This window comes from Elephas maximus, chromosome 9 (genome assembly GCF_024166365.1).
Source record: "Elephas maximus indicus isolate mEleMax1 chromosome 9, mEleMax1 primary haplotype, whole genome shotgun sequence".
Lineage (NCBI taxonomy): Eukaryota > Metazoa > Chordata > Mammalia > Proboscidea > Elephantidae > Elephas > Elephas maximus.
The window spans coordinates 26,679,433-26,697,742 of NC_064827.1; the positions used below are offsets into that span (position 1 = coordinate 26,679,433).

At 36.8% G+C, this 18,310-nt stretch overlaps 1 protein-coding gene across 17 annotated transcripts in view; it reads right to left on the reverse strand.

The window, feature by feature from the left end:
* Positions 1–18,310, reverse strand: part of BNC2 (basonuclin 2) — a 487,890-nt gene that overhangs the window by 306,644 nt on the left and 162,936 nt on the right. Inside the window, exon 1 of one of the 17 annotated variants that reach the window (XM_049895252.1) lies at positions 7,512–14,080. The exons of the other annotated variants lie outside the window; for them this stretch is intronic. Coding sequence (XP_049751209.1) covers positions 7,512–7,514 — 3 coding nt within the window. The 5' untranslated portion in view covers positions 7,515–14,080. Of the gene's footprint in view, positions 1–7,511; positions 14,081–18,310 lie in introns of those variants that run through there. 17 annotated transcript variants of the gene reach the window in all.

The following is an 18,310-nucleotide window of genomic DNA, read 5'->3' on the forward strand; positions in this document are numbered from 1 at the left end:
CCTTGAGGATCTTTTAAGGATTTTTTCCCCCAAAACTGAACATATTTTACCCCTGAAATACACTGACTTTAGAAACTAATAGAAAAAGTTTAGCAGACAACAGAATGCTTCATAAATGATAAAGCACACGGCGAGAATTTTTTTTTTTTTTGCTATCAGTTGCCTCCCATAAAGATAGAGCTGCTTATACCATGGACTTAACCAAAAACCTGTTGTCAGTGAGTCAATTCCATCTCACAGGGACCATAGAGAACAGAGTAGAACTGCCCCATAGGGTTTCCAAGGAGCGGATGGTGGGTTCAAACAGCTGACTTTTTGGTTAGCAGTGGAGTTCTTAAAAGAAAAAAAAAATTTTTTTTTTTTTCTTAACCACTGTGCCACCAGAGCACCTACCTAAGCAGTGATAATAATGCTATATAAAATACCGTTTTATCTCTACAGGCTTCTTGTAGTAATGTGACCCTCTCCCTAGGTTTCATCTCTCACCTCTGTGTGAACAGTGCTCCCAAAGCCCCACCCCTTATCTCTCATGTGAGCTTCAGTCCGGCACTTTCAATCTCCTACTAGAAATCTCTGCCCAAGTGTCCAGTTCACATTTTGAGCTAAACAAATTCATTGCCCTCCTCTCTTTACTACAGCTCTCCCTGACCTTCTTATATTTTATAAAGTTATCACCATAATCTAATTGACAAGGACTCAAAACCATAGGTCTTAATTAAAACTCCTCTCATTATTCCCCAAACCCAGTAAATCCTGAAAGTCTGTCCATCTTCCCCTTTGAATTCCCTCAGTTACCCTCCCACCCCACCTTCCAGATCATTTCTAACTAGTGCATGCTCAGACCTCTACAATAATCCCAATTTTATCATTCCATACTCACCAACCAGTGCTATACACCACTCACCCAAATGTCAAACACATTCTCCTAGAAATGTTTAGAGCTCCCCACCAATTACAAATTAAAGCTCCTTCCAGGCTCTGTACAATCTAGCTTCGACCTTCTTTTCCAGCTTTTTCTCTTCCACACTTCTATCAAATACTTAATATATAGTCTAAGTAAACTATTTGATGTCTCTGGCATACTGATGTGGCTTTCCTAATTTGACATGGATCTCATGCTGTTCTTTTTAGAATACCTTGCCCTGAATTTTACTTTTCAATGTATCCGTATTTCTCTGGTGGAGTCCCTAGATAGCGCAAACTCTTCATGCACTCAGCTGACCAAAAGGCTGGCAGTTCAAGTTCACCCAAAGGTACCTAGAAAGGAAGGAAGGTCTGGCAATCTATTTTGGAAAAATGAGGCATTGAAAACCCTATGGAATATACTTCTACTCTGACACAAGGGTTGTCACGAGTTGGAGTCGACTCAATAGTTACTTGTTATATTTCTCCAAGGCACTTCTTCCATGAAGTTTCCTGACACTCCAGGACAGAAGAGTTCTCCCCCATCTCCATAGCTCTTAGGGTCCTCTGCATTATACTATCCTGGACTTTTTCCCTCCTTAGAGGCAAAAACTAATTGATTTCTCTTTGTATTATCCTACACCTTTCATAGAGTATTACAAACATCAGGTGATCAACAAATACTTCATAAATAAATAAATCTCATATAATTCATCACAGCACTAGTGATGTAATTTTACAAATAGAGTTCATTATTCCACCTGATCCTCAAAAATATCCTGTTGCTGATGAGTGGATTCCAACCCATAGCGACCCTATAGGAAAAGAGCAGAACTGCACCATAGGGTTTCCAAGGAGCAGCCAGTGGATTTGAACTGCCAACCTTTTGATTAGCAGCTGAGCTCTTAACACCACTGCACCACTAAGGCCAAAAATTAGCTTACAGAAACTCAAGATACAAGAAGGTTACTCTACGCACACAGCACTCTTCTGAGCGTACTTTAGCCTGTAAAAGTTCAGAAGCTAATTCAAGGTCACACTGTTAATCGGTGATGGATTTCTGCTGAAATGACAGCTCCTCTTGCTGTACTTTCTTTCCATCTTAGGAATATCTATAGGACCTAATTCAATCAAAGCAATCTTCAAGGGATGGAAAACACACATGTCAACTACAACGTAAGTTGAAGAAGTCTTTCTCTGACATATAAGGTATCAACATATGCTAGAAGCTAAAGCATAAAATGCTAAAATATATTCTGGCACGTATACCCTCTTAGTTTGAAACTTACTAGGCTTCACAATAGGGGCAGATATGAAAACCCTTAATAAGCTCTTTAAAATAAGTACTGATTGCCATATGTCTGGAAGGAAAGTAATCAGTTCATTACACTACCCTGAGATAGGAACACATTTCTAAGATACTATGAAAGTAGCTTACAACCAAATGGGAGTAAAAATCCTAACCTCTAATCAGTTTCTACTTTGTTGCACACCAGGTGGACAAACTACAGGGTATGAGTCAAATCCTACCCTGCTGCCTGAATTTGTAAATAAAGTTTCATCAAGATACAGCCATGCCCATTCCTATATATATAGTCTATGGCTGTTTTGGTCTGCAAAGACAGAGTTGAATATTTGCTACTGAAACCATCTGGCCCTGTTTTAAAATGTGCAAAATTAGACCCCTTGCCTCAGCAATATCATAATCCAAAAATTCATCTTTAGAAGATAAGCATACAATTATAAACAAGATGTTCATATATTTTAAAAAAAGAATTGACAATAACTTCAATGCTTACAAAGAACTCATTGAGTACCTTACGGCATAGCAGCATACTAGGAATCCATTTAAAAATGATGGTGGGTATCTATATTTACAGACATGGAAAGACACCTATGACAGATTTGAATTAAAAATGGAGGGGAGTCACACATACATCATATAGTATGATCCCTTTACATAACTACTATCTATACATACATTTCTATGTGCATGTAAATAGAGACAGATGGCTAAAAAAGATGTTAATAAAATGGTTCCTCAGTGGTCTTTTGGACTGTTTTTACTCTCCTTTTGTAGTTTTTTAAATTGTTCTGATCTGTACAATGAATATATATACCTTTTTTTTACCCTTGTAAAAGAATGTTGAAAACTACTAAAAATTAAAATTAGTGTTGCAAAGCTTAGATTCTGCATTTTATATGCACTGGGTTTATCAGAATACAAAAAGGGCATTTATTTCTTTCATTTATCTGTCTTAGTGTTTTGGGGTAGTGGATTTATTGTTGTTGTTTTGATTTTCTCTTTGTCTTAAAGACAAAAAAGCCTTTGGCTTACTGATAACCTGCACATCTATAAAGTGGAATCTCCACTATGTGTGGCAGTCTCAGTATGGGCTAGGAGGAAGTGGAGAGGTTAACAGAATAGTCCCTTGATGGAAATGCATTAATTCAATCAGTGCCTTGCTTCTAGGTTACCATAAAAAGGTTCATAAAGTACCCAAAAGCCACACAAGATTTTAGAATTATGCTGCTCAATGACTGATTCTCAGTGAAGAGTAAGAAAGGAGAAATTTCCTTCCACCCTTATTTTCTTCAGCAAAAGTAGCTTCTGTAAGATTGGCACAAGTATTTTTTAAACTAGGAAGTGAAAAGGCCAAGTATATACATAATGCTAAGTATTAAGAGTTCCGTGCTACCCTTGATAAACAGATGCTAAGTGAATGTGCCATAAGACTTGCAACCTAACTACACAACAGGAAGGACAGAAGAAGAGATTACTAATATCAACCAACACAGATCATCCTCTATGTGCCAGACTTCACAGGAATCATCTCTACACCCATTTTATTTATGAGCTAACTGAGGGGCAGAGAGATTATTTAACTTTCTCAAAGTCACATAAAAACCAGTTGCCGTCAAGTTGATTCCTACTCATGACCACATGTATTGCAAAGTAGAACTGTGCTCCATAGGGTTTTCGAGGCTGTGACCTTTAGTAGGTAGATCGCCAGATCTGTCTTCCAAGATGCCTCTGCATGGATTCAGCCTACCAACCTTCTGGTTAGTAGCTGAGCCATCTGCACCACCCCAGGACTCCTGAAGTCACATACAGAGATAAATTCAAACCCAGATTATCTGGTTGAAAAAATTTCCATTCTTCTCACCATTCTCACAAATTTTATTTCTGTATAAAATCCCAATAAAAATTCAGCAGGTGATCAAACTTTAAATTACTGGTTTATAAAGATTACAAAATGACCGTGTCAATTAACGTTTTGCTACTAATTTATCTAAAATAATGTTTATGACATTTTGCCAGAGTTAAATCTATCCATATTCTCCATCTTTACACATATACGTATATGTATCTACATGCTACGTGTGTATATTTTGTAGATATGCTATACCATTGCATACAACACAAAAACTTTTTAATATTTTCAAATCCAGGTATTAAGTCTGTACACAGTTGCTGACACTAACTCAAGGTAAACATAAATATGTGACTTGATTTATTCAGACTTTTCCCACAGTAAAATTACTTCATAGTTACTAATTAAACTGTTGTTGTGTGCTATTGATTCAGACTCATAGCATCCCTATAGGGCTGAGCAGACCTGCCCCCCATAGGGTTTCCAAGAAATGGCTACATGTACCCTGAAAATGACCAAGTAAAAAAGCTGTGCAATGTGATAACTATGTATTTTACCATAGTCTTGATCCAACACTATTTCTCTCTCAATTATATCCTCTTTTAAAACTACGCAGATTAGATTTTCCTTTGAAATCCCTGCAATACCACCTCCAACACAAGATAAACCCAAATCAAAAACTAAAACCATTGTCATCAAAGTCAATTCCGACTCATAGCAACCCTATAGGACAGAGTAGGATTGCCCCAGTGGGTTTCCAAGGCTGTAAACCTTTAAGGAAGCAGACTGCCACATCTTTCTCCCAAGGAGCAACAGGTGGGTTCCAACCAACCACCAACCTTTTGGCTAGCAGCTGAGCACTTAACCACTGTACACCAGGGTTCCTTATGGATGATATGAGGTTCTCAAAAAAAAAAAAAAGTTGTCTGCCAATGCCCAATCTCTCCTTTCTCAAATGGCAGTGGGTTTTTTTAGTGGGTTATAAATAAATGAAAAAAATTAGAACATTTTATTTCAAATTACCTCCATATTTCCAAAAACTCAAGCTTCTCAAGAGGAAAAAAAAAAATGGAGAGCAAACCACAGAGTTGTTCTGAGGGTAACCAAAACTTTACTGAACACCTACTATGTAACAGAGTTTCACCTGTGTTTTCTCATTTGATTTTCTTGAAAAATACCAAGCTAAGTATCTTTTTACCCATTTTGAAGACGAAGAAAATAAAGGTCAGGGATAAAATGACTTATCCAAGGTCACAAGGCTAATACATGGTGCTCCAGAATCAAGAATCGAACTCAGGTCTAATCTTTTAACTAACTACACCCCGCGAAATCCCCAGTGCCAAATACTAGACTCTGGAATGATGGGGAGAGAAAAATGCTGACGACCTAGTGTTCACATTTTTAAGAAAATCTTATTTTAGAAAAAAGTCCTAAGACAACTGCAATTTTCGTATGAGGAAGATATGTGATATTGGAGTAATTCAACTCTTTCCCTATTGAATTATGAAGGGAGACTTTTAATAAATCAGACTGGAAAAGGCTGACTACAACCACAACATCCCTCTTTATTATTAAAACCTGCTTCCATGATCAGAATAACAAGCGTATTATTAAAAAAAAATAAAAAATAAAAAACCCATTGCCTTCTAGTCGATTCTGACTCACAGCGACCCTATAGGATAGGGTAGTACTGCCCTATGAGGTTTCCAAGGAGCTCCTGGTGGATTCAAACTGCCAACCTTTTGGTTAGCAGCCATAACTTTTAACCACTATGACACCAGGGTTTCCTAAATGTATTATCAGATAATCTAAATGTACATGGTAATTTTTTTTAAATTTTACATGGTATCTAATTCCTCTGCTATCTAGGAAAAAGAACAAATTTTGAAATTGGCTGTAAGCAAAAGAAAAAGTACAAAGTAACTTTAATAAGCCAAAAAACCTAAACCTGCTGCCATCGAGTCAATTCTAACTCATACCAACCCTAAACTGGTAACTTATAAAAATCGCACTGTAAAATGTACAGCTAAAAATATTTTTAAATCACCAAAAGAAAACGTCCATCATCATTTTACTGCGCCCCAAAAAATTAAAAGTAAAAATAACTAATTCTTAGAGTTAACATACTTTAGAATGTAAGGATAAATACCTAATGATTTCATCTAAAATGTGACGTGCCACGTTCACACATAAATCTTGATTTTGCTATAGAGTTTACTGCTTGTTGGTTTAAGATCTCTCATAAACAATGTCAATATATCTTTCAAAAAGAACAAACCATCACACAGAGAGCATGAATCAGATTAAACTCAGGTCTATTTTGACAAAATCATTCTTTTATAGATATGCATAAAGCATGTATCTAAAATTTTATAAGTAGAACACATGTACCCACTCATATTGTACTTTTCTGTAGTACTATATCCTTGAGTTAGATTTCTGTTACATGAACATTTTTGTTTTAAAATGATAACTTATCAATAGAAAACAATTTTACTTTAACAGCTTTACCAGTGTTTTCCTTGTAACTACTTGACAGTTATCAAAGCATACGCAAACACTGTAAATATATATATACACACATGCATATATATATATATATAAATTAAAGAGGAAAAATGACACCTCACAAGAACATGAAAACAAGGAAATTACTAAGGTGTGAATGTTTAGAGAAACAGAAAGGCAGTTCAAACCTAAAAATCAAGCCCACTAGAAAATCTTTTCTTAGATAAGCCCAAGAGAATCCATATTTCTCCTATTCACTGGGAAAAAAAAAAAAATCAGACACATGAATATTTTATAAATGCACAATGCATAATCAGAAAGCTGTTCCATACATCCACATTTTAATCTGTTATAAGTTAACTTGAGTCAGATCAAATCATGAAAAAAATCCAAAGCACTGTACATATGTAACGTACACAATTACAACCAAAGTTGAATCATAAAATCATAAAATCATACACACCCTCAGTTAACTATAAGTCTAAAACAGCTGAAATAGTGAATGAAACTTAGAGCATTTCCCCTGGAGAAGGGTGGGGGTGGGGGCAGTCTGCAAAATGGATATATCTGAGACAACTGCAAAGCCGGAAGACGTCCTAAAAACCCAAAGATGCTAAAGAAGTTTCACAACAAAGTCCCTTCACAAGATCCACAGACCTGCATCTTTTAAACTGCCCTGTTTCCAGAATTCCTTGTTTATAATCACACTGGAAACCCTTGGCTGCAATTGAATTAGAATGGTTCAGTTCAGCCCTTCTATAAATGCCAAGAGAGAGAGAAAAAAGTACCATACTTAAGTTTGTTTTGTTTTAAACTCGGGCCTTCTACATTCCAAAATTGTAACCCTCTGACTAATATAAACCGTTATTACAGAAAAAAGGTTAAAAAAAAAAAAATACAGCCAGTGAAAAGGAATGAGGGAGTAGTAATGGTAACATACAGTACCATGAGCTGCCGTGGCCTCCAAGTCAGTGGTGCAAGCTTAACAGATCACTCCTGGCCTTCAGGCAGACAGCAAAACACAGCCTGGGGAAGGGGGGACAGGGGACAGAGGCTGGGGGAGGGGGCCCTCACTAGGGTAGTTTACACAAGAAGGCAGCTCAGCTCCTTTCTGGCGCATTCGTCCTCTCTATCTCCCAACCTCTTTGTGTGTGTCTTGTCATATTTTCTTCAGCTGTTAACTGTCCAGACAGCAAGACTTTAAACAGCTACAGTTTAGGAAAAAGCGAAACCTTCTAAGTGACCATCACAGCAAATCAGCTTCATGCTGGTGGGTAAAATTTTCCAAGGGAAGTGTTCTTCTGATAGTTCCTGAGTCTCTAAGTCACCAGCCCCCACCCCCACTCACCGACACACACACTCCCCTAGAGGGCTAAATGCACTTGTGGCAATAAAACATTCATGCGACTTGGAATTTTAACACAATGCCATTTCCCTAGTTTAACCTGAAAGGAATGCACTAGTCACAACAGACTACATCATCCTGCCATTAAACCCTGCCAAGGAACCGCTTTTTTGGCCACGCTGGGCCAGCGCTGACGGGAAAGGAGTACACAGACCCATACACTGAGCACGGAGGGGCCATCTCTGCTTCCTCAGCCTCATCCAGCAACACCCTGCTCTTGAACATGACCCCTGACCCCTAGCATTGTGACCGGCTTGTGATGCATGTGTCACTCTGGAACTTCTGCAGAGCCACACACTGTGCGGGCCATTTGCTGCTCCCTCTCAACAGGCACTTGGGCCAGTGCCAAGGGTTCTTTCTTATTATTACTGCTACTATGGAAAGTCGTATGTTTAAGTGCAGGAATGCTTTTTACTTGAGTTGTACAGTAGTGTGTATTTTTCCTCTTTTGTTTTTGTTGGTTTGGGACTTTTTTTAAAAACAAACTTTATATTTGCATTCGTAATTAGACTGTGATTACCAACAAAATGGTTTGCTTTGGGGACTACTTATCAAAGCTGCCAGTTCTTTTACATTTAAGTGACATTTAATTTAGACTTACTTACAAAATAGAAAAACAGAGATAATTTGGATTCCTCCTGAGAATTTGAGAAAACCTCAAAGGCACTGAACACTAAAACATCCACACTTAACCGTGGCTAAAGTACTATCACAATATAAACAAGTGGCAGTATTAGATTTAAAAAAAACTGGATTTATGGATTTATTACTTGTGAAGAGATTTCTGGCTCCTAATTAACAAACTAATGAAGAAGGAAAAAATACAGGTACACCGAATGAAAAACAAAATCACATTAAAAGTTTAAAAATGTTTTAAAAACTCACTTTTAACTCTGCTCTAATGCCAAAGTGGCACAATATTGCCAATCACAACAGTATTGATTTTCTTAAATTGCCAAATCCCACATCCCCACCCCCCAGCATTCCTTCCTTACCCTTAACTTCTCTCCAACTACTAAAGAATGCCTTCCAGATTTTTCCTTCTCTGATCATTCATATCATTAACTATTTTCATATGGGTCACTTCAACTTTCAACCTTATCCTATTAATCCTCCTCTCTCTTGTAGTCCCCCGCCCCCACCTCAAAAAAAAAGCAGCTCCAAAAGCAGCGAGTCCCTCCTTCTTCCCTCCACCCTGATAGTCACAGCCGAGGGAGCTGTGACTATCCCTGAAGAAGGCAGAAGGTGATCCAGCTTCAATGTCCCAGACAGAGGCCATGTCCCCTCCTAGTATCAAATGAAGAACATATTATCTCATCTAAGAGAATACCCTAAAATACAAAATAACGATCTCTCAGCAAGTTAACATGCACATATAAAATACAACCAAATTGTCTTCTTTAGCTTAAATTTTGTCTCCTTAGTAGCTGGTATTAGTCTTAAACCCTAGTTAAAAGACTTTTTTCTTTCCTTTAAACAGACATTATCATGCCTTGAAAAGTCATTCTAATCCCTTCACCTTAGCTGAGTTATGCTAATTTTGGAGAGGAGGCCAGCAATTAATTTAACAAAAAAAAAAAAAGAAGAAGGAATTATATTTGACTTTGGGGGAGGGGGTAACTCAACACAACACAGAAAAGTAAAGGTTATCAAAACCTACGTGAAATATTTCCATTTCAAAATTAAAATGCTGAAATCAAACCATAAATTTAATCTATGTAAAACATAGCAATACAGACATATGATTCTTTTCATGTAATCTAATTTATTATCAATGTTTATATTCAAATTCCAATTTCGATGTTATTACCTGAAAGGGTATAATTGAAGACAGAATAGAATGGTTTCTATGTAAGTCTAGGCAGATACACTTTTCTGCTTATATCAAAGTAATAACTCAGTAACGCCATAGTATCTTGGACCAATACCCAGAAAACATTTGTCAATGTGCACATAAGGCATATTTAACCCTCTGAATTCCAATGTGTAAAAATGTGTGTCCTCTGAAGACCTCTGGAATGTTCAGATAAATTTCTAAAATAAACTAATCACGTTTTTTCTAAACAAAATGCCAACCAATATATTCTACATTATTCACTGCTATGGTACAGCATTGCATCATGTATTAGAAAGTTATAATATGCTACAAATACGACCATCAAAAACTTTTCATATGAAATTATGTATTAGAAAGTTATAATATGCTACAAATACGACCATCAAAAACTTTTCATATGAAATTATATCAACATAAATAAGTGCAATCAGACCAACATAAATCCTGCTAGAAAAAAAAAAAGTATACCAATAAACTCAACTGAAATGTTGAAAAGTTCTAAAAATCCAAAGTTCTCCAGAATAATTGACCAATTTTTTAATAGGTACATGGGAGATGATCCAGTCTATGATGACCATCAGTGATTTCCATTTTCCTTTAACCCCTTGCCAAAGGGGGGTAAAGAAAAAATGCCCTGGTGGCATAGTGGTTAAGTGCTACAGCTGCTAACCAAGAGGTCTGCAGTTCAAATCCACCAGGCACTCCTTGGAAACTCTATGGGGCAGTTCTACTCTGTCCTATAGGGTCACTTTGAGTCAGAATCGACTCCATGGCTGTGCTTTGGTTTTTTTTTTTTTTTTTTTTGTACAATGTTAAATGACACTTAGAAACAAGAGTTTAAAAGTTTTGTAAGTTATCTTTTAATTTCTAGAAGACAAAACAGATGAGACTGCCTCACCACTTCTATTATAAAAAGTGCATATGGCCACCAGTTATGTCACTTTAATCATCTCTATAGAAGTCCATTTGGACCCAAAGAATTGGCTAAATTAACCATCCCTGCTCCTACTCACAAATAATTAACAGACTAACCCCGAGTGAGACTAAAACCTCAGATGCAAAAAGATAAGGAAAGAGGTATGGACAAAAGGGAAAAGAAAAAGGTGAAACAGGACGGGAGGAAAAGAGAGTAAGAATGGGGTGAGATGGAAGTGTTGGGAGGAAGAGGGAGGGAAAGGAAAAGGAAGGTTAAAGGGAAAAAAGGGATGGCTGGGGCAGAAAGAAGGAACTGGAGCCCCATGACACAATCGTGGATCAAGGCAGCTGGCCAGAGATGCTAATTCAGCGCTTTAACAAATCAATGCCACTTGAAAAGTACAATGCGAGCCCGCACTGGGTAGATGTCAGGGGACTGAGAAAATGCATTCTCAAGTATTTCACATTAAGAGGGAATAATGCGTTAATTTATAACTCTTCACCCTATACACTTGGATTATCTATCTGTGTCAGCCATTTGACTTCTTAAATTTATCAAAAACACACTCAAAGGGAGGCAGCTTCAGCTTCACCGCTGGGAAATGAAGGTTTAGGAAAAGCCTGTCCCGGGTTGTACTGCTGTACTTTTCGCTGTCCTGTTTGGGCTCAGGTATTGGTGGGGCGGAAGGGAGGAGGGGAACCCCAGTCCAGTTACTAAAGCAACCAGAGAAAGGCTTTCTCGGCCGGTGGTTGATTGCATTAGGTACCATCCGTCAAAAGTGACACAGAAGAGAGGGAATAACTTGATTCAGCAACCCGAGCTGCCATCATCAGAATTTACTTTACGGAAACTTATTTAAGTCTCTCAGCACACCCTGCGGAAGAGAAGCTGCTGACAATTGGACTGTAATTAAACAGCACTCACAATGCCACCAGAGTTCTACAGACAGAACTTATCAAAATAGGAAGGGGAGGGAGGGCTAAGCTTATTTTATTTGGTTAGTTTTGAGGCAGGGAGAGGAGATGGTAAAGAACTGATACGCCATGACAGCATTCGGGAGCCTAATTAGAGGGACTGTTTCTCTCTCAAGAAAAACCTTTTCTATTAAACATCAAATTCTTGGACTTGTTTCCTAATTGTTCCTCATGTAAATTTAGTTAACTTTTAATAGAATGACAGCAGCGTTTTTAACCTTAAGGGAGAGAGATTCTAATATTTGCTGCCAAAAGTAAGGCATGATCAAACTTAAGTTTTCAAGGTGTAAGCACTGTCAAAACACAAAGGCAAGTGTGTTAAAATCTTGGAATAAAAAGTAGAGAGTAAGTTCCAAGAAAGTGTTTTAATTAAGATCACATTGTCAAAAATATAAAGGGGAAAGTGGTTCTACCTATAAAGAAAAAGAAGACCACACTGTATAAGTGTTCCAAGGTTCACTTTAAGATTGCTTCAACTACACACAGCAGTATTTTCAACTGTGGGGGCATTTTTATTTCCTAGTTGTACAATTCCAACAGAAACAGACATTCTCTTATTCAGGACATTCATATGTAAATAAATGCTGATGAATGCAAATGAGATGCTGTACATGATGGGCAACATTCAACATTTAGTTAAGAAAAAGAAGTCAAAGTTACCTCAGTGATCAGTGAGCATGAATCTCCCCCATTCTAGAGCTGGGCACAAAAAGAAATGAAAGACAATGATAGGACTTCCACTGGTTTCTACTGGCTGAATACGACCTTACAAAGATATTACAGAAAACAAATGTTCTGTCAGACTTATTTTTGCATCTTCCCTATGATACACTATTACATAGAGTCAATTTTTTAAATGAATATTGGATTACAAACTGAAATTATAAATAAATAGACAGAAATTGTTACAGATGCACTGAGCCAAAGGGTCATCATGACCAAAATAGTGTAATTATTAATGAATGCTTTGTTTCTTTCAAAGGATATAATTAGTAAGAAATTCCCTGGTTCAAGACCAAAGAGTATGCTATTTTTCCATTTTCAGAATATCTTAGGTAACAGAATAAATATACTGAGCAATGTGTTTGCAATGGTAAAGAATCATACGTGCGTATGCTTTTCAAGAGTCTCTATCTATGCCCTGTGAGTAGGATTTGTCCTATCCCAGGTTTCTGCATGAATTACCCATTTCTGTCTGTCCCATCCAAGCTATACACCCCCTCCATAAACTATCTACTCTCATCATTATGGTACCATTAATCCCCTTCTCCCCTTCCTTCCCCCCCACACTCACCTAAGGGGTTAAAAGATTTCAGTACATTTGTGACTTGTCAGTGACATATAATACCCGGGTCCTTCATGCAATCAACTTTTACTTGACATGTATTTGCTCATCATAGGACCCGCATTACTACTGGGAAAATGAAGAAAAACCTAAATTAACACTTGACATTCAATATGGTCAAGTCCTTAATTGGCTGGGCTTCCTGAGAAAGCAATTTTCTATTCCCCAAACTGTTCGAGTGTCATGTGTGGAGTGCAGCTCTTGGCCATCACTGCTGTCCCTCGCTCCCTCTAATGAGAACAGATGAATTAGTGCTACGTGACACGATTTGAACAGGGCTTCCTCCTCCTCCCCTCCCCCCAATCTTTCTCCTATACCAGTGACAGCTGTGTGGCAAGGGGAAGAAAGAGAAATGTAAGAGCAAAGAATCCTGTAAAGAACGATCATTTTTTTAAATGAACCTTAAATGTCTTCTTGAAACTCCAGAACAACAGGGTCATTTAATTGTGGAGGTGGGGAAGGGGGCTGTTACAAAGATCAGGGGAATTATCTGGCTATGGTTGATTTGGGTTGTATTAACTTCCAGCATGTTTCTTCCATTCCTGGCTAGTTGCAGTATTACATTGCACTGGTCTAATTAAAATGGAATTTACATCCACTTAAAAAAAATTTTTTAAGGTCTGGAGAATGGGTCAACTATAAAAAAAATGAACAGCATGAAATGATTAATTTAAGATAAATATACCTCTAGGTTAAATAAAAAGTCCTTTCAACAAACAATTAGGGCATGAACAACCTACAACACAAAACTATCAGTATACTTTGTTTTCAAATACTGTTCAGTGTCTAAACTTAATGCTAACCGTCCTCTTTCAAATCATTGTATTCAGTTCCTTCTCACTGCAAATGACCGCAACAAAATTATTTCAGTACTGATTTGATTCTATTATTTTGGAAAGAGGGAATACATTCTTTGGCTTACTAGCTCAATAAGAAACAAGTAAACAGATGCATGAAAGGAAGGCAGGACAGAATCTGTTCTACTGAAAGATATTAAAAGTTAAAATATAACAGATTTCCTTGCTTCTTAATTTTTTTTTTTTACTCATTCTGCGACCAAAGAGAGGTCATTTTAAATGAAAAAAAAAGAAAAAAAAAAATTTTTTTTTTTTTTAAATCACCCTACACAATCCAATCAGGACAAAACAGAACTGGGGGAGGGAAGACTATGTGGCAAATTACACATTTGGGAAAGCAATTAGTCCAAAGTTCATTCATAAATGAAAATAATTAGTGAAAGTCACAAGCATCTTAGCACTCATTTTTTTACTTTGATGAGATCGCAGACAAAAATGCTACCTGTGTACAGAAATTCCATCAAGGCTGTACTGGTGTCACAAAATAAAATTTAACTCTGCAATTGGATGGAATTACATAAAAAATATAAAACTATTTCAAGGGTAGTTCTCCTGCCTCAAATAAGTAGCTTTATCAATTATTAACTATTCATCTCTAATTGTGAATATAATTTAAGTAGTAATTCAGGAAGTAAACCATGAAGTGAATTTAAAGATTATGAAAATATGGTGAAGCCCACTTTTGTACTATGTGTAAAGCTCTAACCTGAAATTAAAAAAAAGCTATTTTCACACTTTTTACTTGTGGGAAATTAGATGAAAAAGGAAATGAAAGCTTTTCAACGTTTCTTTTTCCTTTAAAAAAAAAAAGCAATTCATAACATGATTTTATGTATCGCTGAACTAACAGCAGACAAAGTGTAATATAATGAAACTTTCTTGGACACCTTGCATTTTCAAACTTGTTGGAACATTACTAGGTTTAAGATAATAAGAAAATTACAAAGAATGCATATAATACAAAAGAATTTTCACCAAAGCAGAACAACACAAAGGACACACACTCTTTTATAGATTAAGACACACTCTGCATAGATTATTCCTTCTGTGGCCAAACCACTGATACTTCAAGTATCATTAAGATCCCTTTTGAAAGTACACTTCAGACAGCTTGTGAATGGGCATTCTATCAGGTATTTAAAAGAATAAATAATTTGGTATTCTGGAAAAGTAACTCATTCTAATACATCCAGTTAACTGCTACAGTGGCTTTATCATCACTAAGCAACAAAGGGCAGTGTATTCTGCCAATACCTTTAGAGTGACCTTTGCAATGCTGACTAGTCCGTCAAGTTCCATCTCTGAGATACAAAGAATAGACAGGGATAGTTTATTAACCGAGGTGGGAACTGAAGACCAGGATCCTTCAAAGGGGTAGACATTTCACATTCAGGAAATGGGGAATTCCTTTTCCTAAGAAGAGAAGCAGCCCACCATATGAGATCAGTCTGAACAGCTTCATAGTCTTTCCCAAATCACTAGTCTTCCAAGGTGTGTACAAACTCCCAAATACTAGGACAGCCTCGGGAAATTTACATGTTCTTTTTTCCTCAGTGACATTCTTAAGGACTGCAACAAAAACCAAACTAGTTGAAAGAGATAAAACACCATCAATGACTTGAGTTTTACAAACAAGGCTAAAAACCAATGTTGACACCAGCTCGAATTTCAACAGGTTGTAATCAGTGCTGCTTTATTTGGGGTAGGTTTCCAGCCATTGCCAACAGGGTGGCATCTACAGAATTCAAGAGGGCATCAACAAGGATCCAAAAAATGAGTCTACGGAACTGAGAAATTTCTTCAAGGATCACCTCTAGAAAATCAGCCTATGGAAAGGTACTTTTTGATTAAAGAAAGTTAGCAGTGACTATGGCAAAGTGACATGCTTACACTTGATATTCTCTTAAGGATGAGAAGGCTTTGAAGCTCATAATAAACTTGAAATGGTTCTGTGGAATGTTAAGGCTTAATGTAGATGGCTGGTGCCACTGTCATGCCTACACTGAAGTATGTCAACCTGGAAATAACTGCATTAACAGCTCCAGGGTATTTAGAATGGAAGGCTTTCTTTTCCTTTCTTTTTTTTTTTTTTTCTTTAAAAAAAAATTTTTTTACTTTGAACCGTAAGAAGTTGCATTAAGGTTCCAACTTGATTAACACAGCTAAAATTAAAATACTCCGGTTTAGAAAGGCCGTTCACCACCCACTAAGTCTGTTACCTTCATATTATACTATCCTCAGAAAGTATAAACACAGCAGAGAGAGAAATGACTGCTTTGAAATAGTGTGGCACATGGAATAATAAAACTATCTATCAAATGAAAGGCACGAATGTTATTTTATAAAAATTAATAGCATCTAAAAGGGTATATTCTTTTATCCTCCATTCCGTGCCATCCCTCTTTACTTCAGTCAGCTTCCCTCCCCCTTGTATTAAAGATATTTTATCTAATTCCCAGTTGAAAGGTTTCTGAGCATGGTAAGTCACAGCTGTGTTGATGCTGAACTTCTCAAACATGGCATACAAACGTCATTCTGATACACTTACAGAGGCTTCGTTACAAGCTGCACCAGTCACTTGATTTGAAATACCTGCCTTACTATAAAACAAACTGTTAATCTCTGGTCTTCTCTCCAGTTCAGCTCTTCTTGCAGTTTTGGAAGGAAACCAACAGCTTGTTATATTTACATCAGAGATGGCTCTGTTCTGATTGGTGTCTGATACTGTCCAGTGATGCCGTTCAACAAGACCCTAGACAGAACCTAGATACACCTAGGCCCCATTTGCTGATCATTTTAACAAGATGTTCTTGTTTCCTGTTCCCACGAAAATCAATAACAGGATGACCTTCAATTTAAAATTCAAACCAATTAATTACCTACTCTGTTGAAAATGTTGATATCTGATTTGCCTGGAGAATTTTAATTATGAGTAGATTATTTCTTTTAAAGAGCCCTTTCCAAAAACACAGACAGACATTGAAAACCTCATCTTATACAATATAAATGATGTTTTCTTGAAGCATGTATAAAATATTAGCCTTGCACAAATTAGTATGGGGAAGTTTTCCCACTGTGGTCCATCTCTTCCTCATGACATCATAATCAATTGCCTGGTAAATTACAGCAATCCCGCAAAGATTCAGGGCCAAGAATCTCTTGCTTAAAGGCTGAATTCAATTTTTCATATATATATCAGTTCATAACACAAATCATAGTATTCTTTTCAAGATCTAGAAATCCTCCTTTTTTCCCCTATAACCCTAAGACTCTGAAGTGTCTACCTTTATTTAAATCATTTGATTTTTTTGTTTGTTTTGCTCATTCTTTCCTTTTTCTTTAGATATGGGCATAAGGAGAAAAGCTATACATCAAAACTGTCAGCATCAGAAGCATATTTACTAACCCTTTTTTTTTTTTTTTAATTGTGAAAGAAAATGAAGAAAGAATTTGGTTCATCCCGCTGGGGAATTCCCAAGATGAATGATCACATGCAATGAAACTATTATCTTCATCCATTAAAATATTATCTAAAACAGAGGCTTTTATCTGGCAACCAGTGGACCGAATATAGCCTGTAGATGAGTTCTGTTTGGACCACACAGTTTTGAAAATATTTGAACATGTTGCCAAGATTTCAAAATCAAGAGATTTCACATAAAATCTGGATTTCTGGTTTCTCAATTTAAATAAATAAAGGAGAAAAACTTGCAACACTGGGCCTGCATTCCCACCTGGCAACAATTGGCTAGAGTTAAGGAGTGGCTACACTATGGTTGGGATGTGAGCTTTCTGGTAGACCACATTCCACTTGTTTAATTTACGTTACCTCCACATAGCCCTCTTAAGCAACTCCCAATCTTTAATGTGTCATATGACTCCAAACAGAATTTGCAGAGTTTGTAGAAGAAAAACAAAAGGTGTTCCAGGAACAGAGATAAATATAAATATATATATACACACACATATATAAAATCATTCCATGGACATCGAGTAGTAGCTTTTATTTCAAAATACAGTCGTTCTGTAAAACATAAGTGCCATGCAAAGGGTTAGGGCGAGGGGGAGCAAATCCAGAACTAATGACCTAGTCTTACACAGTGGTTCGACAAACTTACACTGGTTTCCAATCAGCCAACTTCCTCTTGGCAGCTCAGAGAAGAGCTGGTGTCAAGCTATTTCTCAGACCTACAGCCATTTTGTTCCTTCACATGTTAACACTTACACACTTCCTTTCTAGAGCTATCATGTACTTAATAAAAACAAACCCTAATAGGAAAATAGGATGACTTCAAGTTAAATATTAAAAGCCAATATTTAACATGCACGAACATTATATTATCATAGCAAATTCTCATCTTTACCGGCTTCTCGTGTTTGGCACAATCTGATGTTTATACATAAATAAAC